General features: G+C 61.4%; 1 protein-coding gene across 5 annotated transcripts; it reads right to left on the bottom strand.

The window, feature by feature from the left end:
* Positions 1 to 154: 154 nt before the first annotated feature.
* Positions 155 to 23,110, bottom strand: PALM3 (paralemmin 3). 5 transcript variants are annotated; one of them, XM_034792263.1, is made up of 9 exons: positions 22,944 to 23,110; positions 11,492 to 11,543; positions 9,164 to 9,244; positions 7,849 to 7,970; positions 5,633 to 5,732; positions 4,821 to 4,848; positions 4,219 to 4,338; positions 1,950 to 3,172; positions 155 to 1,904 (listed from the first exon to the last, which is right to left on the bottom strand). In XM_034792263.1, the coding sequence occupies exons 1-9, from the start codon at positions 23,093 to 23,095 to the stop codon at positions 1,347 to 1,349; spliced, it is 2,436 nt and encodes an 811-aa protein (XP_034648154.1). In that variant the 5' UTR covers positions 23,096 to 23,110; the 3' UTR covers positions 155 to 1,346. The 5 variants fall into 5 exon arrangements, with proteins under 5 accessions (XP_034648154.1, XP_034648155.1, XP_034648157.1 ...); XM_034792264.1 differs by having other exon boundaries at positions 155 to 2,363; positions 2,427 to 3,172; XM_034792266.1 differs by lacking the exon at positions 22,944 to 23,110 and adding exons at positions 15,278 to 15,614; positions 16,884 to 17,271 and having other exon boundaries at positions 155 to 3,172.
* Positions 23,111 to 23,549: the final 439 nt, after the last annotated feature.

Genomic DNA, 23,549 nt, shown 5'->3' with positions numbered 1-23,549 from the left:
CCATCACGGGGTAGGGTGACCAGATGTCCCGATTTTATAGGGACAGTCCCGATTTTTGGGTCTTTTTCTTACATAGGCTCCTATTCCCCCCCACCCCCGTCCCGATTGTTCACACTTGCGGTCTGGTCTCCCCCACACAGTCACAAACAGCAGCTTCCCATGGAAAGTGACTTTAATGGCGAATCACTCAGTACTGACCCCTGCTGGACGGCTCAAGGCCAGCCCGCGTGCCTGGCTCACACTCCCTCATTCCAAACAAGAGCGGGTTAAAAGGGGGGGCGGGGAGAGACAAACCCAGCTTTGGGGGCTGTTCTACGGATGCCCAGATCCTCCGGGACACCGAAATACCTCAGGCTGCTCCAGCCTGTCCCCTTACTGAGCTCCAGGGCTGCCCGAGCCAGAGCTGGGAAAGGGGGTTTGGTCCTGCAAGGGGCAGATGCAGGCGCGGGAAAGCTGTGCTGAGGACTGTGGGAGGAGGCGGTTTCTGGGGCGCGGCGATGACTCTGGGAAAGGTCTCTCGGCCAAGACGTTGGGGAGCAGGCAGCCAGGCCGGGCCCAGCTCAGCTGGACGCTGAGCGATCCCACGTGCTCGTGCGTGTACGTCTGGGTGTGCACCGGCCTCTGGCCAGGTGCCTGCCAGTGTGCCCCAGTGCACCTGCGATTGTGTGGGGCCTGTGTGTGAGTGCAGCGGTCTGGGCTGTGATGCGTGTGCAGTGTCTGTGTGCAGAGGGGTAAGCATTGTGTCCCTGTGTACTTCTGTACTGGGGGGGGGGGAGGTGTACGTGCACTTGTGAGCATGTATTTGTACCTGGGGGCTTGTCTGCATAGTCAGGGGTGTGCGGGAGACCGGGCGCGTGTACACGTGTTTGTATGCAGAGGTTTGTATTCGGGCAGGGGCGTGTGTGCATGCATGTGCATTCATGCGGGGGGGGCGAGCGTGCGTGTATACAGGCGTGTGCAGAAGTGTGAGCTGGGGCCCTGAACACCCAGGAACAGGAGACCCCCCGCCCCTCCCCCCTTTGCCCAGCACTCGGAGCTCCAGAGGGGGGCAGAGACGGAAGGAAAAGGACCCCTCTGTGCAGGGGCTTGGGACAGAACCGATCAGACATGAAATTAGCGCAGCAACCACGTCTTGCCAGCAGGAGACAGGTGCCCCCCAAAACTAACTGCCTACCCCAGGCACCTCTCCATAGGAAAACAGGCGGTACAAATGCACAGCCTCCCGGGGGAATTCAAACACCAGGGGCTGAGCTGCGTCTGCAGGGGCCCCCAGTCACCGGAGCAAGGTCCCTCTGCTCAGCCAGTCTCCGGCTGGGGCTCTCGCCGCCCCATCCCAGCGCCCGGGATCACATGACAGAGCAGCACTGGCACGTCTTCTGCTTGCGTCTGCCCGTCTCCTGCCCGTCTCCCGGCCGGGGGGTGGTGGCGCTCCTGCCCTGGCACGGAGAGGCGGTGTTGGCAGAGGCGGTGGTGTATGTCGGGGCCTCTGGGCTCACAGCTGCCAGCGACTTCAAGGTGCCAGCTCCCGGCTGCAGGCTCCTGGCCACGGGATCTAGTGGGGCCTTCTGGCCCGTTCGGAGCCCAGAGGCTTCCTTGAGCAGAGGCTGCTGCTCCGGGTGGAGCTTCCCCAGGTTTTCGGTGGTTTCTTCTGCAGTCGATGGAACCGGGCCAGTGCCGCTGCCTCCTTTCAGGGCCATGCTCTCCCTGGGTCGGGAAGGCACCTGCTCCAGGCCTGGTGCTCCGCCAGATGGCAACTCCCGTGGGGTAAGTGGTAGTTCCCCGTGAAGGGCAGGGATCGGCTCTTGGCTGGAGGGGATCTGGCTGTGGAATGAATGTTTAGCTTCATGGGGTGAAGGGATCTGGTCCTGCAGAGATGCGTTAGCTTCCTGCAGAGAGGAAGGGATCTGGTCCCGCATAGATTGGATCTGGTCCTGCAGAGAGGAAGGGATCTGGTCCTGCAGAGCTACTGTAGCTTCTTGGGGAGATGGGATCTGGTTCTGGAGAGATGCGTTAGCTTCCTGCAGAGAGGAAGGGATCTGGTCCTGGAGCGCTGCCTTAGCCTCTTGTGGTGAGAGGATCTGGCCCTGAAGAGATGTTTTAACTTCCAGCAGAGACAATGGGATCTGGTCCTGCACAGTTGGGATCTGGTTTTGCATAGATACTTCAGCCTCCTGCAGAGAGGAAGGGGTCTGGTCCTGGACAACTGATGGGATCTGGTCCTGCGGAGCTCCTTTAGCCTCTTGGGGGGAGGGGATCTGGTCCTGCAGAGCTGGGATCTGGTCCTGCAGAGCTCCTTTAGCCTCTTGGGGGGAGGGGATCTGGTCCTGCAGAGCTGGGATCTGGTCCTGCAGAGCTCCTTTAGCCTCTTGGGGGGAGGGGATCTGGTCCTGCAGAGCTGGGATCTGGTCCTGCAGAGCTCCTTTAGCCTCTTGGGGGGAGGGGATCTGGTCCTGCGAATAAGCCTTTGTCTCTGCTCCTTCCCCCATCCCTGCAGCCTGGGGACGCTCTGCCCCGGGGGACACCTGACGCTCCGGTTCCCTAGCGGGCCCCTGCCACATAGGGCCTCTCCCCTGGGTGGGTCCCAGCTCCTCCGGCCTCTCTGGTTCTGCTGCCCTGCGCTGAGCCCTCTGGGCAGCCTCTGTCTCCTCCATTCCCGTGGCTCCCCTGGCAGGCTCAGCCGAGATCTCCCGCTCTTCCACGATCCCGCTCGGTTCCTCCAGCTCCCCGTCCGGCTCGGGCCTTGGGGAATCGAGGCAGCAGTTCTCATCCGGCAGGGCCTGCGCCTCCCCGTCCAGTGCCCCGGATTCCCCCTCCGGCCCTTCTCTGCTCCCTTCCCCTGCCACGCTCTCCTCCATCCCGCTGTCCAGGGCGTCACTCACAAGGGCGGGCGGGCTCTGCGACTCCCGCTCGGTCCTTCCGTCCCAAGTCTCCTCCAACCCGTTCTCTCCCCGGGGAGCTTCCCCCTCCGTCTCCGGGGACGTCCGCCCGATGGCGTCCATGCTGCCCACTTCCTGGCCCAGGTGGTTTCTAATGATCATCTCCACCTTGCCCACACCCAGCTTCTCCGGCTGCTTGGCGGACGCCCCCGCCCCGTCATCCTGAGTTCCCGGAGCCGCAGAGCTGGTGTCAGTCTTGCCCTCCCCAGGGCCAACACCCTCCACGCCAAAGGGACCTTGAAGGCAAAAGAGAACATGGGTCAGCCCCTTGGATCTCTCCCCATGGCCCCAGGGGGAGGGGGACCTGTCCCAAGGTGGCTGAGGAGATACTGGTCTCTAGGCAACAGCATCACCTGGGGGGATCCTTCAGACCCGTCCCCAAGCAGGAGGCCTCCCTGCATTACAGAGCGCTTCACAGACCTCTCTGGCCTGAGCCGCCCCACGCAGGGCACCGGGGGAAGATCGGTCCCATGTGACTGGTGGGGAAACCGAGGCACAAACAGGGAGGTGACTTGTCAGCACAGAGGAGCTGGACCGGCTTCCTGTGACATAGGGTACAGCTGTGCCCAATTGGGCCAATCAAGGGGGCGGGGGCAGCAGCTGGGGCTATGAGGGATCCAGGAGAATCAGAGAGGGAAGAGATCCTGGCAGGAGGATGTAAAGGGCCCTGGGGGAAGGCTGAAGGTACCAGAGGAGTTTGCCAGGCTGAAGGCCGGAGTTGCCTACTGTCTTCTGAGCTGGAGCTGAGGGCCAGGGGAATAGCGGGGGGGATGTCTCTGAGAGGAAGTGATGGAGGCTCTAGATCTGGGGGTTATAAACTGACTCTCTTTGGGGACTCTATAAGGGGTTTTATGTAACACCCTGGCCCCAAAGAGGGGTAGCGGAGAGCCAGCCGTGGTGTCCTTAGGGGCCCTACGTGGAATGGTTCACTAGGAGAATGGCCCAAGGCCACCTGGGGAAGTTGTGGCAGAGTCAGGAAAGGAACCCGAGGATACTGGTTCCCAGTACCCTCCTCTCCCCATTGCGCCAACCTTCCATCCCCCAGCTGAGATCTGAACCCAGGAGTCCTGGCTCCTAGCCCCCTGCTCTAACCACTAGACCCTCCTCCCTTCCCAGAGCCAGGATAGAACCCAGGAGTCCTGGCTCCCAGCCTCCCACTCTAACCACTTCCCATGCAGGAATCCCCAGGTTGCGATTTGGCCCCGGCTGCCCTGTAGTACTGGCCTAGCTCCCGGGCCAGGGCTCTGGGAGTGATGGTGCCCCGCCCCGTCCGAACGCTCACCTGCTCTCGACACATCCCCGTTCTCCAGGGTCTCCCGGGCTGCTGGTCGCATGGCCCTCTTGGGGGGCACTGGAGCCAGGCGGAGGGCAGGTTCGGTCTCGCAGCCACAACCCCCCCCGCCTGGGTTTGGTTGGAAGAGAAAGGAGGCCGGGTCGATCACCGAGACAGGCTCTCCTGCACCCTCCCTCTTCTGCCCTGCCCCAGAGGGACCCCCTATAGGGAGAGGAGCCCCCCACCCCATCGATATTACATTGGGACGCCCCCTCCCCAGTCGCCAGCCTCCATGCTCAGCCCTGGGACAAGCCCGCAGAGCAGGGGCCGTTCCCTTCTCTTGCCCACGTGGTCAGCTTCTGGGCATGCAGGCTTTCCCCAGCCGGCTACTCCCCCAGACCCCCACGACCTGAGCTGTGGGGTCCCACTCCCTCCCCACACGCTGCGGCACCATCCCATCGCCAGCTCACGTCCTGCGGCTGACACCAACCCCCCCCATTCCCTGAGTCTCGACCCCCTTGAGCCCCCCCGAGCCTCAGGAAGGGACCTAGCCATGACCCCCTGGGGAAACCAGCCCCGGCCGCTTTCCCAGCCAACAGGGAACAACTCACCTGCCGAAGCAGAGCCAGCCCCCCGGGCCTGAAAGAGAGACACGGGCGCCTTAGGGGGTGGGGGGACAGCTTGGGGAGGGGACTGGGGACAATGTATTGGCCCAGAATGGCTCCGGCCTCCTGTTTGCCAGGGGTCAGTTTTGCCTCCTCTGGGGTTGTTTTTGCAGCCCAAGAAGGAAGCGATCGAAGCCCAAAGGAAACATAAGGAGAACCCAGGAGTCCTGAAAAGAGGCCAGAGGCTCAGACACAGGCCTGGAGGAAGAATTTAGGCGATAAACCGTAGAGACGAGACAACCCCAGGCAGGGAAAGGGATAGAAAAGGAGCCGCTCAGCAGGGGCGGACTGGGGAGGCCGAAAGCCCCCCCAACTTAGCCAACCAGTGGCCTGTCCAGGGGTAATTACAATAGGTGGCAGGCCCCCGTCTGGTCAGTGGCCAGAATGTTTTACATGTCAGGGCACAACCAGTATTGTGTTTTTAGCCGCCAGGTTCAAAGAAATGGCACCAAATCAGGCCAGGGGGCAGAGGGGTCCGACTCCCCCTTGAGTAGCAGGGGAGGGCTGGGTGGGGGTTAGGAGACTCTGCCCCCCGCAGGCAGCACGTTCACCGCCAGGCTGTGCTGTCTGCATAACCACAGAGGGACCCCACTAGATCTTCGGGGGGCACTGAGCCTGTCCCATCCCCCGCTGCCCTCTTACCCGCCCCATGTGCCCACCCAGGAGTTAATCGTTGGGAGCACGCAGAGGGGGCTCCCCCTGCCCCACAGCTCCTGTTGCAGCATGCCCTCCCCCCTCCTTCTGCCCCGCTGCATTACCTCACAGCTGCCCCCTGCTGGCTGCTTGGCATCTTCCAAGGCCTTGTGGGGCCTGCCATGACGCTCCGGGTTATCCAGCTGCTGCATCTGGGACTGGAGGCTGCAGAGAGAGGGAGAGAAAAGCTCCCAGGCTGGGTCCCTTTCCGTGGGGACTGGGGCCGACCCTGCTCCCCGGCAGGAAAGCAGAGAAGCTGAGCTCAGTTCGGCCATGTAGAATTTTGCGCTGGCCCCTGCCTGTTGGGGGTAAAAACCCCATTGGCCTCTTACGATGTCCCAGGAGCAAAAACTAAAGTACAGGCCCCTGCAAGTCAGGACACCTGGGTTCTATCCCTGGCAAGATGTTTCCCTTCATCGTGCCTCAGTTTCCCCTCCCATCCTTTATGTATTTAGCCTGTGAGCTCTCTGGAGCAAGGACTGTCCCTCACTATGTCTGGGCAGCACCTGATGCAAGGGAACCCTGATCAAAAGGGAAATCTCCTTTATTTGGGAGCAGTATAGGGACTAAGCCACATAGGCGAACAGTTCCGATTCCACGTGCCAGACTGAAGGGGTGTCTCCCTAACTAGCATGTGCATTCACACGCACACACCCCTGCCAGTTTATTCCCATGTGCACGCCAGTTTCATTGGCTTTTCTAACCCGGCTGGTTGAAATGGCGGGTTCTGTATAAATGGGCACATTGACATTAGATCACGTTGCCAATATCCTTCTTGTTTGTTCCGTGTTCCCATGCACAGGGGTTGGAGCAAGGGGGCCTGGGAGTCAGGTCTCCTGGGTGCCCTATCTCTGGTTTTGAGAAGCAGCAAAATCTCTGGCTATGATTAGGTGTATTACGGGAAAGCCTAAGCGTCCCAGCATTGTGGTAGGTGCTGTAGAGAGCGTCCGATCTATGTCTGGGGCAAGAGACACCAGCTGGTTACAGACAGGCAGGCAGCCCAAGGAAACAAGCCCAGCTCAGCTCAGCCCTTCTCGGGTTGATTGCAGGCCTCCTGGCAAAGGGGAGGGATTTGCAGGTGGATAATGAGGCGCTTTTAGGGGGTTACGGGGAGCTGCTCCTAAGCAGGGAGAAAGCACCGCAGGGCTGGTTTGCAAAGGGTCCAGGCGGGCGCTGGAGCCGGGAGTTGGCAGCTCAATGAGAGACAATTGGTCCGGTGGGGAGAGGCCGGGAAAGAGACGACAAGCAGCTTATGTTTGACACGATGGAGAAGGGGGAGCCGGGGGAGGGACGCACTGGTCCGAGCAACTGTAAACCTAGAGGCTAGAGCGGGGGGACTGGGAGTCAGGATTCCTGGGTTCCATTCCCAGCTCTGCTCCTGCCTCACCCTGTGGCCCTGGGCAAGTCACTGCCCTGTTCTGTGCCTCAGTTTCCCCCTGCCCTGACGAAGCGCTGTGAGATTGCTGCGTGAAAGCAGCTCTGATTGGGCAGAGAGATCTCAAAGGCCCCTTTAGATGGATGGACCCCAGGGCGGGGGTCCCCCCGTGCACAGGGATAAAAAGTTCCAGGGTGAACTTCCAAATTCAACGCGTGCGGCTTGCTCAGCTGTGCCTCGTCTTGCCCGTTGTTCTGAGCGGTGATTTAATCCTGCGGAGTGCTGCTTACTCGGCATTCAGTCACCTCCCCGCCCCGTGTCCTCCTTTTGATTCCCTCAGCGCTTGGTCTGAAACCACAGAAGCTGTCGCGAAGGCAGTTTGTCTGCTTTGTAAATGTCAGATTCCTTTGCTGTGTTTTACCCGCCTGCTTCTTCCGGTCCAGGCAGGGGAGGGGGTGACGTACGGAGGGCTCATGTCCCCCATCAAAAGTTTGGGCGGCCAATCCCCAATTCCAAATCTGGCTGCTTCCACCTTGCTTCCCTAAAATCCCCATCAGATCTTCCTTCCTGCCCCGAACTGCTGGGTGGTTGTTAAACAGCTGCACGCCTCACCCCAGAGATAGCTGCATTTCAGCATCCAGTGAGCAATCCCCAGGCAGTTTGCTGGGTGGGAGTTAATCAGCAGCCCTGCCCTGCCCTGCCCTGCGAGGTGGCTGTAGCTCCAGGCTGAATGAGTAATTCCCCAGTGCTGCATTGCTGTGTGGCCGTTAAAGAGCTGCCAAGCCCCGCCCCAGAGGTGGCTGCATTTCAGTGCTGGGGGAAGCACGTAAAACGCTTTGTGATCCCTCCCGGGGAAGAGGCCCGCTGCAGATCTCCCCTGCGACGTACCCACTGCCCTCTCCTTACCTGGACAGGTCTTGCTCTAGCTCCTGGATGCGGGACTGTGTCTGCCATAGTGGGGAGGTGGGGTTGTTCTCGGGGGGCAGACACGACCCCTCCATCAGCCACTGGTCTCGCAGGGACTTCCTCTGGGGGGGGGGTGGAAGAGAGTAGAGCATCCTCTATCAGCCAGCCCCTCCCCCCACGCCCCGGATCGAGGCCACATGTACCCACGTGCCCCCCCCAGCGCCATACAGCCATGCACCCATGCTGTCACGCAGTCACATGGACATCGACACGCCCCATGTGTTCTATTACAGCTCCTCACCCCCAGCCCACGTCTCCTTGCCATTGCTCCTGCTCCATGCACGCGTGTGTCCAAGTATAGCGTCCATACATGTACACGGGGACATACAGACACGCACACACCGACTACACCTGTGACCCTGCTGCTACTCATGCTTCGTGCACAATGCCTGACCAGGGATGCACACACGTGCACAGGCATGGACACACAAATGCACATGCACACACGTGGACAGCCACAGCCGCACACACGTGTACACACGCCTGCACCGCATCCACACACACGCTCCGGTTCGGTGGCCCGTGGCACTTCAGCACCTGGCAGGTGGCTCCACCTGCCCCAGGAGCCAGGCAGCCGGTGGCCTCTGACTGGTAATAGGATCTGTGCCGTGGGTGGACCCCAGGCCAGGAAAAGTGGGGTGGTGGGAGTTGCTTCCCCACCTTGAGCAAAATGCACGTGGCCCCTCCCCCCAGCTCACATCAGTGCCAAGGGGTTTGCCATGTGCTGCACAGAGCAGGGCTGAGGTAGCCACCACCCTATGGGGGGGGAGGGGGTCCCTGTGCAGGAACCTGTCACCCCCCAAATCCCCCAGCAGCCAGCACCCCATGCTGGCAAGCAATCCCTGCCCCCACAACTCCCAAGGCAGCCAGGGACCCCAGCACCCCTTTGCTGGGCTGACCCCCCGCAGACCCCCCCCCCAAAAGCCCCCCCCCCCACCCCCAAGGTCCCCTAACACCCCCCCAGGCCCCACAGATGCCACCCACATCCCTTCACATCCCAGAAGACCACACCCCCCAGCTCCCTTAACCCCCACCCACCCTCCACAGACCCCCCCATGTCCCCTAACACCCCCCACAGACCCCACCCCGCAAGTCACCTACCACCCACAGACCCCGCTCCCTCACCCCCAGGAGACCCCATCCCCCTAACACCTCCCATCCCCCCAAGCACCCCCCACAGGAGACCCCACCCCCTCCCCCCCCAGCTCCCCTTACACCCCCCACAGACCTCACCCACCGCCCCCGCTCCCGGTACCTTGAGCTGCTGGGCTCGGAGTTTCTCCTCCTCCAGCTCCCGGCGCGTCCGGAGGATCCGCTCCTGCACCTTGCGCCGCCCCTGCAGCCGGGGAGCAGCGGGAGTGAGGCTGGAGCCGCCGCCCTGCGGGGCCAGACGCGGCGAGCCGCGGACAAAGGGCCCTGGGCGGGGGGAGCCCACGTGCGCTCCCGCGGGCGGCCCGGGCTGTGGCGCCGGGGCTGTAACCCTGGCGCGGCCAGTGGGGACCCTGCGGAGCGGGCACGGGATAGACCCGGCCCAGGGCACCCGCGTGTCCCTGCGGCTGTTCACCCCGCGGGCACACGCGTGTCCCTGACACTAGTCACCCATCTGCACCCGCGTGTCCCTGACACTAGTCACCCATGCACATGCGTGTCCTTGCTGCTGTTCTCCCCGCATGCACACGCGTGTCCCTGACACTAGTCACCCATGCACACGCATGTCCTTGCTGCTGTTCTCCCCGCGTGCACATGCGTGTCCCTGACACTAGTCACCCATCTGCACACGCGTGTCCCTGACACTAGTCACCCATGCACACGCGTGTCCTTGCTGCTGTTCTCCCCGCGTGCACATGCGTGTCCCTGACACTAGTCACCCATCTGCACACGCGTGTTGTCCCTGTCCCTGTTCGCCACCCTGCACACACGTGTTCTTGCTTCTGTGCATTTCAAGTGCACACGCGTGTCCCTGACACTAGTCACCCATCTGCACACGCGTGTTGTCCCTGTCCCTGTTCGCCACCCTGCACACACGTGGCCTTGCTTCTGTGCATTCCGAGTGCACACGCGTGTCCCTGACACTATTCACCCATGCACACGCGTGTCCTTGCTGCTGTTCTCCCCGTGTGCACACGCATGTTCCTGACACTAGTCACCCATCTGCACATGCGTGTCCTTGCTTTGCTGCATTCCGAGTGCACACGTGTGTCCCTGACACTATTGACCCATGCACACGCGTGTCCTTGCTGCTGTTCTCCCCACGTGCACACGCGTGTCCCTGACACTAGTCACCCATCTGCACACATGTGTTGTCCCTGACCCTGTTCCCCACCCATGTACACACGTGTCCTTGTTTTTGTGCATTCTGAGTGCACGTGTGTCTCTGACACTAGTCATCCATGCACACACATGTGTCCCTGCTGCTGTTCACCCCGCGTGCACACACCTGTCCCTGACACTATTCACTCATGCACACGTGTGTCTCTGCTGCTGTTCACCCACTGAATGCACATGTGTGTCCCTGACACTATTCAGCCCATGCACACATGTGTTTTCCCTGACCCTGTTCACCACCCGTGCACATGCGTCCTTGCTTCTGTTCATTCTCCGAGTGCACGTGTGAGTCCCCGCTGCTTTTCATGCCTCTATGCCCATGTGTGTCCCTGTTGCCGTTTGCCTTCGTGCACACACGTGTCTCTGTTGCTCTTCATTGCCCTGTGCACATGGCTCTGCCTGCTGCATCACAACCTCTGTGCACACGCGTGTTCCTGACACTATTCACCCCGTGTGCACACGCAGGGCACAAATGCTGTTCACACCCATGTCCATGTCGTGTGGGCCCATGCATATCGCTACCCCCACATGCCTGCTGTTCCATCCCGGCCCCTGCCCGATCCCCCTTCTCCCCCACCCCCCTTTCCCAGGGTGCTGCGCTGGGCTGGGCTGGGCCGGGCTCCAGGTCCCTCTCTCAGCCTGAAAGGCCTGGACTGGAGAAAAGCTGTTTCTGGAGCCACGGCCTGCTGAATAATTGATCTGTTAATGACGGAGGGGGGGGAAGTCAGGGGGAGCCGGGCTCAAGTTACTCCCCTGGCTGCTAAGAGCTTCCTGGCTCCAGGATTCAGCCCAGCCCCTGGGCCTGCAGAGACAGGAGGTCACCGCTGTGACGAACAGGCCGGTGGTCAGCTCCAGCAGGCACAGAAACTGGACTAAGTCCCCCTCCGCCCCGCACCTGTTGCCTGGACAGCTGGACGGCTGGCCGTGGGGGGAGCGCGTGGCTAGTCCGGTGCCAGTCTCTCCCAGCAGGGGGCGCTGTGGGGAGCGGGGCAGGAGCGCTGGCTGTGGGGGGAGCGCGTGGCTAGTCCGGTGCCAGTCTCTCCCAGCAGGGGGCGCTGTGGGGAGCGGGGCAGGAGCGCTGGCTGTGGGGGGAGCTCCCGGCTGCTCCATTCTCCGGCTCTCGGAGGCATATTTGTCCTCTGTCGAATTGGATTCCTCTGTCCCTGCCACTGCCCTCGGGGGCACCAGCTGTGGGCCTCTCCTGTGCCCTAGTCCTGTCTTGGCCGGGGTCCCTGGGGGTGGGGAGGGGTCGACTCACCACGATGGCCTCTAGGCGCTGTGTGTACAGGGAGCTCTCTGCCATCTTCCCTCTGAAAGACAAACCGAGGCTGGCCAAAGGTCGAGCGGCTCCAGTTTTCTCCTCCGTTCCTGCCCCCTCTATCACTCCTTCACGTGCTCCTTTTCCTGCACTTCTTTCCCTCCCTCCCTCCCTCTCCCATTCCCTCTCTCTGGGGCCCTTCCCCTCCTCCCGCCTCCCGCCCCAGCGAGAAGCATTTGTGGGATTCAGCAGCAAGTCTGGACAGGACGAAGGGGGCTGCAAACTTGCTCTCGGCCTCAGATTCCCCTGCCAGAGAGCGAGAGCTGGGACCACACTGCATTGGGGGGGGGGTTCCACTCCCCTCTGCACCCCCACAAGGCCTTTCTGAGCTAAAAAATCAGTTCACACCTGTTTAGAAAATCAGCTGGCACTTCCCCCCCCCAGCTGAATCAAAGTCGCTCTGTTTGCAATCCCAGTCCCGGCCTTTCCCAGCAGGAGGTGCTGGTTTTGGGGTGGCGAGCTCCTGGCCACGTCAGTCCTGGCCTCTCCCAGTAGGGGGCACTGCAGCCAGCCTGCCACTTCCTCTGCCCCTGTCCCTGCCCCTGCCCCAGAGGCAGCGTTCAGCAGAGGGATGGGAGGAGGAAACCCAGAGCCCCCCATGCCCCCTGTGCCGTGCAGAGGAGCCCAGGGGAGTGGCAGCACTGGGAGAATAGAATGGGGAGCAGAGCGGGCATCTGGCTGGTATGGGGGGCACTGGGAGGGGCTGGAGGGGGCATCACCGGGGGCAGATGGACCCCAGGCGTTTGGGATGCTGGCAGGATCCTGGTCTTGGTACCCAACTGGGCAAAAATTCCAGGGAAGGGGCTGGTGTGTGTATGGGGAGGGGTGGGGGGATCTCTGCTCTGGGGAGGGGCCAGGTCGGGAATAGGGTGCAGCAGAGGGGCCTTGCCCCATGCAGCTTGCCCTGTGTGGGGCACAGAGAGCAGGGGCAGAGCAGGGGAGGGGGCACATCAGCTATTGCCATCGGCCCTGGTGCTGCCCACACCTCCCCCCAGCTCTGTGCAGGAGGCAGGGGCTTGGGAGGAGATGGAGTGGGGACCCCGTCCTGCCCCTCTGCCCTGGGAGGTTTGGAGGAAGAGGGTTTGGCAACAGGGGCTCTGGTTACTGAAGTGGGGCCAGAGTTTCCCCCGTGGGGGGGTCCTAAGCAGGGCAGAGGGACCCCATCAGGTCCTAGCAAGTTCAGCTGTAGGCTGGACCCCCTTTGTGCTCCTCTCTGGGGGCCGAGTCACCCGGGGGAGGGGGAGCGTCACCTCCCCACAACCCGGCCCAGGTGCCTGGGGCTGCGGTGGGTGATAGACACACAGACAAACACGCTGCGAAGGGCTGACAGCGCGAGGCCGGCAGGGCCTGGGAGGGGAAGGGAGTGGAGCCACCAGCGCCTCCGGGCGCCCCATCCCCACTCCCCTCCCCGCCAACACTCGCCGAGACGCAGCCACGCCGTGAGACGGACAGACAGACGCTGAGACCCAGCGGAGAGCGGGATCCGTGCTGGGGGACTCGCTGGCTCCGTGCCCGTGCCAGGGCGTCCGGCCACACTGCAGCATTACCCTTGCCAGACCCGGGTCTCACGGCCGCACTAACGTGTCCACACTGCTCCGCCGACCCTCGGGCTCGGGGCTGCGGTTCAACCGGCCTCCATACTGCGAAGTGACAGGGCTCTGCCCCGAGTCTCAGCAAGACTCGGCTCTGACCCACCCTCCTTAGCAGGGGCCGTGGGCCCAAGTCCCGAGGGGTTCCGGGCCCAAGTCAGGCTGATTTGTGTGTGGACGGAAGGGGGACTGGGCTCAAACCTGAGTGGGAACCCGGGTTCACGGTGCAGTGTTGTCGTACCCACAGCCTGAGCGACACACACACACCGCGAGAGACACACAGACACACTGCGACACCCCCACACACAGGGGCCCAGACGCGGGCTGAGCGCTACTCAAGGAACTCCTGTCTACACTAGAAAGGGTTTGCCAGCGGAGCTAGACCAGAGAAACCCCCCCCCCCAGTGAAGGTGTAACAGCTGTATTCCAATGCACAGCGGCACAGTACAGGGATCCCCCAGCACTGAAATGCAGCTGCCTCTGGGGTGGGTTACAGCAGCTTCTATCAGCAAAAGAGCTGATACAGCTTACACCAGTTCCCTGAGGGAAATAAGCTATCCCAGCAGGACTCCCCCCCAAGGATTGTTCAGGGCAGGCATTGGCAGGGAGAGGCATGGGGAAATGGCCATGGGGAAGGAGGGGGGGACAGTATCCGATCAGAGCTGGGTCCCTTTGCCCCTGAGGTTACTTGAGGCCGTCTTGTCCAGCCCCCGCCCCCCCATGCCCATCAGCAGCCAGGTTAATAATGGACGCTGACAAACTGCAGGATCAGGGAAAGCGGAGGCTGGTGGATGCCAGGGAGCTGGACTGGAGGGGGCCCAGGGCGGGAGGGGCCGTGGACACATCCCAGGAGGCAGGCATGGGGTCAGCATAGAGCAGGGAGAAAGGGAGTGGGATGAGGCCATATCCCTCCTTCACCTAACACATCTCTTCTCCCATGCTGGCAGGGTCCCAGGCTTGCTACATTCCCCCCCATGCATACACACTCTAATGCAGACAGGGTCCATTTCTACACACAGGCTCCCCAGAGGTGGCTGCATGTCAGTGCTGGGGGAGCCAGCCCTGTGTGGCACTGCTGTGTGCTGTTATGCAGCTGTCATGACCCACCCCAGAAGCAGCTGCATTTCAGTGCTGGGAGAGTGATCACTGTACACAATTCCTGAGTACCGTTTTACACTGCCACGCCCCACCCCAGAGGTGGCTGCATTGCACTGTTGCACAAAGCGATCTGTATAGAGAGATTCTTCAAGATGAGACTCCACAGAGACATATAAGATCCAGACCCTGGTTTATCCTTCCCTCTCCTTGTCTTTTTCTTCTGGCTTGCTCTGTTTCTCCCCCACCCGGCCGTTTTACTTTGGTCCTCTCCCCAGCTGCTAATCGAATTCAAATCCATTTGCTTTACTGACAGCCCCCAGCCACAGACCGGCTGCCAGAGCTGAGGTGGGAGCAAGGGACCGGCCAGCGGGAGTGAAGTCCCTGTGTATTTAAGCAAATAGACCTGGCCACAGAGGCAGCGAGCCAGAGGCCCCTGCACTCCAGCCAACAGGCCGACCTGGCTCCAGTCCTTGTTTCTAGCCTGCGTGAATTCTCTGCTAGGTCAGCAGCCAATCGCCTTCTGTTTCTACTCACTGTCCCCCTCTGCCAATGCTCTGCGCTCTTACCGAGCTGCCGCGTCCCACCCCAGAGGTGGCTGCATGTCAGTGCTGGGTGAGCCAGGCCTGTGTGGGGTTGCTGTGCGCTGTTATACAACTGCCGCGTCCCACCCCTGGAGGGACCTTCCCTAGGGGCTGAGAGCAGTCTGGGCTCCGTGTCCCATTTGCTGAACTGGACTGAGACCTGTCAAACTCACTACAGCCAGGTCCACCCAATTCCCATTATTCCGTGAACAAAAACCTGGGAGCCAGGACACCTGGGTTCTATTCCTGGCTCAGGGAGGGGAGTCCAGTGGTTAGAGCAGAGAGCTGGGAGTCAGGACTCTTGGGTCCTATCCTGTCTCCAGGAGGGGAGTGGTGTCTAGTGGTTAAAGCAGTGGGGGCTGGGAGTCAGGACTCACAGTGACGCTGGGCAAGCCCCTTGGCCTCTCTGTGCCTCAGTTTCCCCATCCGATAAATGGAGATCCCGATCCCTTCCTTACCACGGGCTTAACAAGCGAGAGCGGGATCCTTGTGGTTATTTGCAGAGCCATGAGGGCCAACGGCGCTTTACCCCGGCCAGCTGTCAGCAGAGAGCCCAACCCAAGGGCTAGCCCTGACTAGTAGGGTGTCATTAGCCAGCCCCAGTCCTGGCAGGGCTCCCGGGCACCCCAGACATCAAGGAGGGAGTGTCCCCCGAAACCTGTTCCACTCAGAGGCCTGGTATGATGCTCCGGCAGTCAACCACTCCTCCCTGCCGCTCCCCCGCAGGGCACTTAGCCAGGGCTCCAAGGCCTTCAGACTAATTACTTCTGATTTGCTCCTTCCTTGGGACAGCAGCTGAAGAGGGAAGATAACCTCTAATGAGTGTGTTTTGTAGGAGCCCTGGCCAGGGGATTGAACCAGAGCTCGCCAGAGCCAGGCACATGCGTTGCTCCTTAGCTGGGGCTCCAGCAGCCGGGGACCCGGCCCAGGACCTGCAATGCACAAGTCAGGGGGCCCAGGTGTGGTGTCGTAAAGGGCTCAGACGTGGAGAGGTCTGGAATTGCCCAGGTTTCGAGGTTGTCTGCGTCCCTCTCTGAGCAGAGCATCCTTCCCCTGCACCACCCAGCAAACTCACTGGGGGTGCCCTCCGGGTGCGAGGAGGAGAATGGTCCCTGGAACAACGCAGGGCTGAGCAGAGAGAGGAGAAGGAGTTTGCCAGCAGGACCCCAACCCCTCCATGGGCAGCTTAGCTGTCTACTCCTTGTCTTCGAGGGGCATCTTGGCTCTCTGTCTCCCCCATTCTGATAGGTGGCAGTGGACGGTCCTGCACTTCCTCGGTAGTGCTGAATAGCTATAAACCCTCTCGCTCCCATTCACACCTAGATCCGCTCTGGATTTAGGAGTGGGATTCAGCTCTGGGAGGGCAGTGAGGTCTAGTGGTTAGAGTGGGGGGGGGGGCTGGGAGTCAGGACTCCTGGGTTCTATCCCCAGCTCTGGGAGGGCAGTGGGGTCTAGTGGTTAGAGTGGCGGGAGGCTGGGAGTCAGGACTCCTGGGTTCTAACCCCAGCTCTGGGAGGGCAGTGCGGTCTAGTGATTAGAGTGGGGGGGATGGGTGTCAGGACTCCTGGGTTCTATCCCCCATGCTGGGAGGGGAGTGGGGTCTAGTGGTTACTAGTGCTGGGGTGCCAGGACTCCTGGGTTCTAGACCACAGGCGAGCCAATGTGTGGGGACAATGGAATATTCTGCTTGCCAGTAACCCCCCCTCCCCGCATGCTGCTACGGGCCCGCCCCCTCTAGGCATGAGCTCAGGTTCCATGGTCCGTCTGGCACTTCGGCCTCTCTGCCTGGTTAACTCCGACTTGCTGTTCCGTCGCCACTGGGACCTGGCCTGAGACCCAACCAGCCCATTTCACTCACCGAGGGGCCGGGCGGTTTGTTCTGGCCCTGGGCTGAATTTGAACTGGTGGCCTTGAGGTCAAAGCCCTGGTGGGAGCTTCGGGAGAGATCGGTCCCTATCCCCCGAAGGCCGCGCAGCCGTCTCTGTCCCTCTGCTGCTCCCTCGCCCTCCTAGTCCCCAGCTCACAGGCGCCCGCGATAGTCGGTCCCTCCCTTCCTCCACTTACCGCTGCTCCAGCTGCCGCTGGCTCTCCTGGGGGTGCGTGGGGTGGGCTGGGTGAGGCTTGCAGACCCCTGGCGGGGTCCCCTCCTCCGTCCAGCCAGGGGGCACTGCTAGGCAGGACTGCCGGCGCTCCACCGTGTGGCTCACCAAGTCAACGGCGCGGCATCATCAAATCTCTCCCTCCGCCTCACGCTGGCACTGAGCTCCCTGCCTTCCCCGGCGCGGCTTTGGGGGGGCGGCTCGGGAGAGCAGGTTAGGCCGGTTTGGGCTCAGGCGAAAGGTACAGGCAGGGAGCGTTGGGCAAGGGAGGTGGATTTCCCGGAGGTAGCTGGAGCGGTTCCGGGTCTGGACGCCCTTGAGAGAGCTCTCCCGCGCCCCCCTGTCCCGGCCCCTGCCCGCGTTGCTGGGTATGATCTGGAGACACTATCAGCTGTCTGGCTGAATTATTTACCAGCATTCCTGGGCTGCCTTGTTCAGCCACCTGTCTGCTCTCTCTCCCACATGCATGTCCGGCGGGATCCTCTGAGCAGGACCGTCCAGCCAACCTGCTGGGGGACCCTGCTATCACCCCTGCAACCGGGAGCAGCTGGCACAAGGGGACGGCTTGGCAGCCCTGTCGCTCGAGGGCCCTGCGGCGGGCGCCACAGCCGGGCACCACTGCATCGGAGGGCGTTATGCCCACTATGCGCATGGCGAGGGATGATGGGAAAGGAGCCTGGAGCGGGTGAAGCACAGGGCGCAATAAAGGAAGCTACACATAGACACATGCTGGTCCCCGGCGGTGCTAAGTCAGGCAGCGAGGTGGCGGCACCGCATGTGCGGAGACGCCGTCTCTTGAATGGGGCTTGGGCGGGTCGGGTCCGTAAAGCTGTAACAAATAAACACTGGGGGCTTTCAATGCTCGGCAAAGGGGAGCCGGCTGGCCGTGCCGTCGCACCGCGGGGATCGTGGCGGATGTTTGCAGGCCATGATTTCCGCAGCTGCTCTGTGGCGAGCGTCACCAGCCGTTGGAGAACCCCCCTGCGGGCGTGGGGGTCGTGCCGCCAGGGTCTGCCTTCTCCAGCCCTGCAGACGGGGGTCCTGCATGCACCATAGCTCAGAGATCCTGCCACATGCACCCCATTGCAGCCCCCCACATTGCCCAGCTAGGCCAGCCCCCTCCATCCCCCCGCATCCCACACCTTTGGGGTGCATGGTGCCACTGGCTTCGCTGCCTGCCTCTGCTGGACAGTGTGGAAGGCATCCCGCAGCCGCAGCTCTGGTCCCCAGCATCACGGGGGCCGGGTGGCATAAGGGACATTTCCCCGAGTTTGGGTCAGGTGATTTTGCATTGACCCTAAGAACGTCTGTGCTGGGTCAGACCAACGGGCCCCACACAGGGTGGCCTGGCCCTTTAACGGGAAATGGGGCTCGTCAACTGGAAAACGAACGTGGGATTCAGGCAGGCCACTAGGATCAGCAGGGGAGAAGCTGGGGAAAGGGACTGGGAGGGAAAACTGCTGAGAACCCCAAGGCCCTTGCGGCAGACCCAAGGGGATGGCGGGGGCTGCAGAAGGGGGGGGGGTTCCTGCTAGACAACCAGGGAGAGCCTGAGATCGGGAGCGGGGTGGGGGGAAGGAGCGACGGCTGGACGAAGCCCCCAGGCCTAGACAGAAGACGCGTGAGCTGAGTGTGGGGTTTGTGGGGTGGCGGAGGAGGGTGGTTTCGAATAGCTCATGTTAACGACCCCTCCCCACACTGGAGTGTTAGCCCTGGGGGGAATCTCATAGGGAAGCTGTGGCGCCACCCCTGGCTACGAGCGGGTAGTGACCCGGTTACAGGGCCCATCTAGCCTGGGACCCCCCCCCCCCGCCCCCTCAGATCACACCACTGGAAAATACAGGGGCAGGAAATACATTTTTCTGCTGCCCAGGAAGGCTGAGCTGCTGATGGCACCGTGTCCAAAACACTGAACCAGGAACGCGTCTTGCAGGTTAGCTGCCATGTGGGCTGGGAGGGGGGAGGAGGGAATCCTGTAGTATCACAGCTGCCCCCTCCCAGGTGTGGGCGCTGAGCACCCCCTGAGCATCCCAGCTCCTCTCCCAAACATGGGGTTTGGGGAGGGGGATCCATTTGGCTTCATGGTCCCCTTCCCACACACTGAGTACTAGCCGCCAGCCAGTCAATTTCAGGGGGCGCTGGATGGGTCTCTCAGAGCGATGCTTAAAGGTACAGAGAGGCACCTGTGTACATGTGCACACACACACTCACTCACACACACTCACTCACACAATCACACACACACACTCACTCACACACACACACTCACACACACACACACACACACACACAGACGTCTCTCACAACGTATGCCAGACCTCATCCAGGGCACGAACTGCCCCAGTAACAACTCTTTGGGGGTGGGGGGGAGACGGGAAATCGCTGGGCTCTTTAGTGAACTCGCACGGAAAAGCGACACCCTCTCACCCGTGGGTGGACACTCCTCAGAGCGATCACTCCGCTGCTCCCCTCTCAGTCCTCGTCCTGCCAGGAAACCTGCCCAACTCCTGCAAAAGACGCACCTGGGAGCTTAAATTCAGAACTTTGCTAGACACTAAAAATCAGGGACTGAGCAGAGACCCTGGATTTATGGCTTATTACAACAATCTGTAACCCACTAAACCAGCGGCTCTCAACCTTTCCAGACGACTGCACCCCTTGCAGGAGGCTGATTGGTCTTGCGTACCCCAAGTTACACCTCACTTAAAAACTACTTGCTGACAAAACCAGACATAAAAATACCAGCGTGTCGCAGCCCACGATTACTGAATAGTTGCTGACTTTCTCATTCTTACCATGTAATTATAAAATAAACCCATTGGACTATAAATATTGTACTCCCATTTCAGTGTATAGTCTATAGAGCAGTAGAAACAAGTCATTGTCTGGAATTTTAGTGTGTCCTGACTTGGCCAGTGCTTTTTATGTCGCCTGTTGTAAAACTAGGCAAATCTCTAGGTGAGTTGATGTGCCCCCTGGCAGACCTGAGGGTACCCCTGGTTAAACCCCAGAAGCTGGGCCTGGACGACAGGGGATAGATCACACGATAATTGCCCTGTTCTGTTCATTCCCTCTGGGGCACCTGGCATTGGCCACTGTCGGAAGACGGGACACTGGGCTAGATGGACCGTTGGTCTGGCCCAGTTTGGCCGTTCTTATCTTCACTAAACCCCCCGGCTCCTTTTCCCCCCTAGGACTGGAGAGGTGATAGTGGCCACCTCACCTTGAATGATCCCTTGGACTGTGTGTGACCCATGTTCCGCTTGCACTTAGCCGGGATGCTCCGAGCACTTTCCCCAGAGCTCGGCGAAGGCTTGTGTCTCTCTCCCCGAAAATATTTCTCTCACCCACCTTGTGTGTCTGTAATACCCTGGACCAACTCCTTCCACACTTTCACCCTGCTGCCACTAGGTGGTGCCCAAATAGACTTTTGCTCCCCGCCTTCAGAAAAACCTCCGAGCGGGTTTTCATCCAGCAAAGCGGACGCTGGACGCCTGGGTCCTTTTCTGCCCATCTGCACTGGGAAGCGGTGAGGCCCGAGCGCACAGAGGCCATGACCCTAATGAACCTGGCACTGGACTCAGCTTCCCTCTAAGACAAGGAAGCTTTTGTCCAGGTCCAAGATCAGCCCCAGAGCCCAATTCCCTGACGCTTGTGACAATGCCACCCCCCTGCACCTCTTTCCTTGGCAGGGCAGGAAGCAAGTGCAGAGCCGTTCAAAGGAAATGCTCCTTCATGCCATCTGCAAGGAGCCTGTGGAACTCCCTCCCACTGGACGGTGTGGGGCCCGGGAACCCAGGGAGAATCCTGCAGGGGGTGGAAGTTTATGCTGCTAAGGAGAAGGCCCAGAGATAGAACAGTTTGTGCTAGCAGAGAGATTTGAAAGAGTTAAAAATACCAGGTGCTTTGGGGGTTTAAGGCAGGGGTGTGAGGAGGAGACCTTGACGGGGGCAGATTGTCCCATTCCTGCCTGCTGGGGGGGGACACACCTATCTCTGAAGAACCTGGCTTTGGCCACTGTTGGACAGGGGCTGCTAAGCCGGGGAAGACGCTAAGCTTGGCTCTGTGTGTGAACGTTCCCGTGTGCCCAAAGATTGAGCCATTCAGAACTGAAAGCTCAGAGTCCCCTAAAGCCCCCCTGGATGCCTTCCCCTACAGTGCCTGGGTTCTGTTCCCAGCTCTGGGAGGGGGCTGGGGGCTGGTTGTTAGAGACAGGGGAGGCCTAGGAGCCAGGATGCCTGGGTTCTATTCCCCGCTCTGACTCTCCCATGCTCCAGCTGACCTTGGGCTGCCCCCCACCTTTCCCTGTGGTTGCTCCCCTTCCCCATGGTGATTGCGATCTCTTGTGGCTGGCATGGGCAGGTTGGCATGTCCCATGCCCCCCGCGGCCCTGCATGCTGATCCTGTTTGCTCCAGCCCCGGCGATTGCGACACCCGCAAAACGAGAGGCGACCGTGCAGATCCCAAACCCTGGGGCGGTGCCGCTGACTGTGCCAGGCTCTGCCCGTCCCTCCCACCCTGGGCTCAGGCAGCCAAGATGGGTTTTGAGCCTGATCTGAATTAGCCAAGTCCTTGAGTGTCCTCTAATCCTATGTAAACAGCTGGGGGAGGGGGGTACTTAGCGCCGATGACCCCCCCCACCGCTCCACCCTGGCCTGGCTGCTGTGCCAGGCTAGACTCCAGCTCCAATCCCTCCCCCCACACCTGGATCACATGCCCAGCTGGGTACACACCTGCCCAAAGTCAGCGGCAAGGTGACTGCCTGCTGGGGCCAGGAGGTACCTTCCCCGGGGCCGGGAAGTGGGAGGGCAGCTGGGGAAACAGGGGTGTTAAAAGGGAGGGCAGAATCGGCGGGTGGGGGGAGATACATCAACAATCTGCCCCCCAAGGCTACTGTACATCCACGACTCACCCCTGCAAGGGATTATGGGAGCAGGCTCTCCCCCCCCCATTCCAAACTTGAGGGGCTCTTATGTCTTAGAGGGCTCACAGTTTTGCCTGGATGTGGGTCATGGCTCCCAGTATTCTAAAGGGAGCACCCCATATTCCCGGGGGACCCTTGAGTTAATTACTCCTCTTTTATGCTCTCCCCCTTTGGGGGGTCCCTGACGAACTTCCCCCATGCCCCCCACCATTTCCATTCCCAGCAGCGACCTTCCCACTTTTCTCTTAGGGGGCAATGGGGGAATCCATCAACCTGTGTGGGTTTGGGCTCTCTACCTCCCCAGCTGGCTAAGACGCAACATCCTGGTTTGACTGGCATGGGTGACCCAATCCCACCCCATCCCAGAGGCCCCTAACCAAGAGCGAGGCCAACGTCATGCCGGGGGCTGCACAGACCCCAACCGAGATCGGGGACCCCACTGTGCCAGATGCTGCCCAGACCCCGAATGAGATCAGGGCCCCATCATGCCAGGCGCTGCACAGAACCCACCCAAAATCAGGGCCCCGTCACTGCCCAGACCCCGACCGAGATCAGGGCCCCATCGTGCCAGGAGCTGCCCAGACCCCGACCGAGATCAGGGCCCCGTCGGGCCGGGCGCTGCCCAGACCCCGACCGAGATCAGGGCCCCGTCGGGCCGGGCGCAGCTCAGACCCCGACCGAGATCAGGGCCCCGTTGCGCTGGGCACTGCCCAGATCCCAACCGAGATCAGGGCCCCATCGTGCCAGGAGCTGCCCAGACCCCGACCGAGATCAGGGCCCCGTCGGGCCGGGCGCTGCCCAGACCCCGACCGAGATTAGGGCCCCGTCGCGCCGGGCGCTGCCCAAACCCCAACCGAGATCAAGGCCCCGTCGCGCCGGGCGCTGCCCAGACCCCGACCGAGATCAGGGTCCCATCGGGCCAGGCGCTGCCCAGACCCCGACCGAGATCAGGGCCCCGTCGTGCCAGGTGCCCCACAGGCATTTAGTGAGAACTGGTGCTGCAGAGCTAACAATCCAAATTGACACGGCAGATGAAGGCAGGATTGTTCTCCCCACGGTAAAGATGGGGAAACTGAGGCCCAGAGCCACGATGTGACATACCCCATGTCACGCAGGACTGGAAACAGAACCCAGGTATCCTGCATCCCAGCTGAGCTCCGAAACCACAGACTGATCCATCCGCCTTCACCAGGCAGCCCCCCTCCCAGCGTAGCCTTTGCCTCTGTGTGCCATCCATGGGTCAAGTACCCCATACCGCAGTCATCTCCCAACCGCCCAGGCCTCTCCCTGTGCGTGGGGGAAGGGGAGGGTGATTGGAAGCTGCCCCAGGAGTCAGTGAGTGTGAACCCGCCCCCCAGGCTGAGACCAGACAACTCGGTACATGTCACCCACACTCAGAACTGCACAGCCCGGGGAGATACGCGGAGAGCCCGGCCGGGGACCTGCAGCGGCGTTTGCAGACCTGGGCAGCTGCTGAGAGGTGCTCCTAGAAGTGCTGAATGAAAGGAGCGGCTGGCTACTCCAGCGCCGACCTCCGCCAGCAGGGGGCGCTGCGGGGAGGGGGCAGGGGCGCTGGCTGGGGGTGGAGATCCCGGCAGGGAGCGCTGCGGGGAGGGGGCAGGGGCGCTGGCTGGGGGTGGGGGTCCCGGCAGGGAGCGCTGCGGGGACGGGGCAGGGGCGCTGGCTGGGGGTGGGGGGCCCGGCAGG

Source organism: Trachemys scripta, chromosome 16, assembly GCF_013100865.1.
Source record: "Trachemys scripta elegans isolate TJP31775 chromosome 16, CAS_Tse_1.0, whole genome shotgun sequence".
Taxonomy (NCBI): domain Eukaryota; kingdom Metazoa; phylum Chordata; order Testudines; family Emydidae; genus Trachemys; species Trachemys scripta.
This window is presented reverse-complemented; position numbering and strand designations above follow the sequence as displayed.

Bases quoted from the DNA above. Each gene is read 5' to 3' on its own strand.
- PALM3 (XM_034792262.1), bottom strand. From the start codon at position 23,095: ATGGGGTACTTGACCCATGGATGGCACACAGAGGCAAAGGCTACGCTG. The intron at 11,544-22,943 runs GTATGTCACATC...TTTGTCTTTCAG, and splicing joins CCAGTCCTGCGTGACATGGG to AGGGAAGATGGCAGAGAGCT. The intron at 5,733-7,848 runs GTAAGGAGAGGG...CTCTCTCTGCAG, and splicing joins CTAGAGCAAGACCTGTCCAG to CCTCCAGTCCCAGATGCAGC.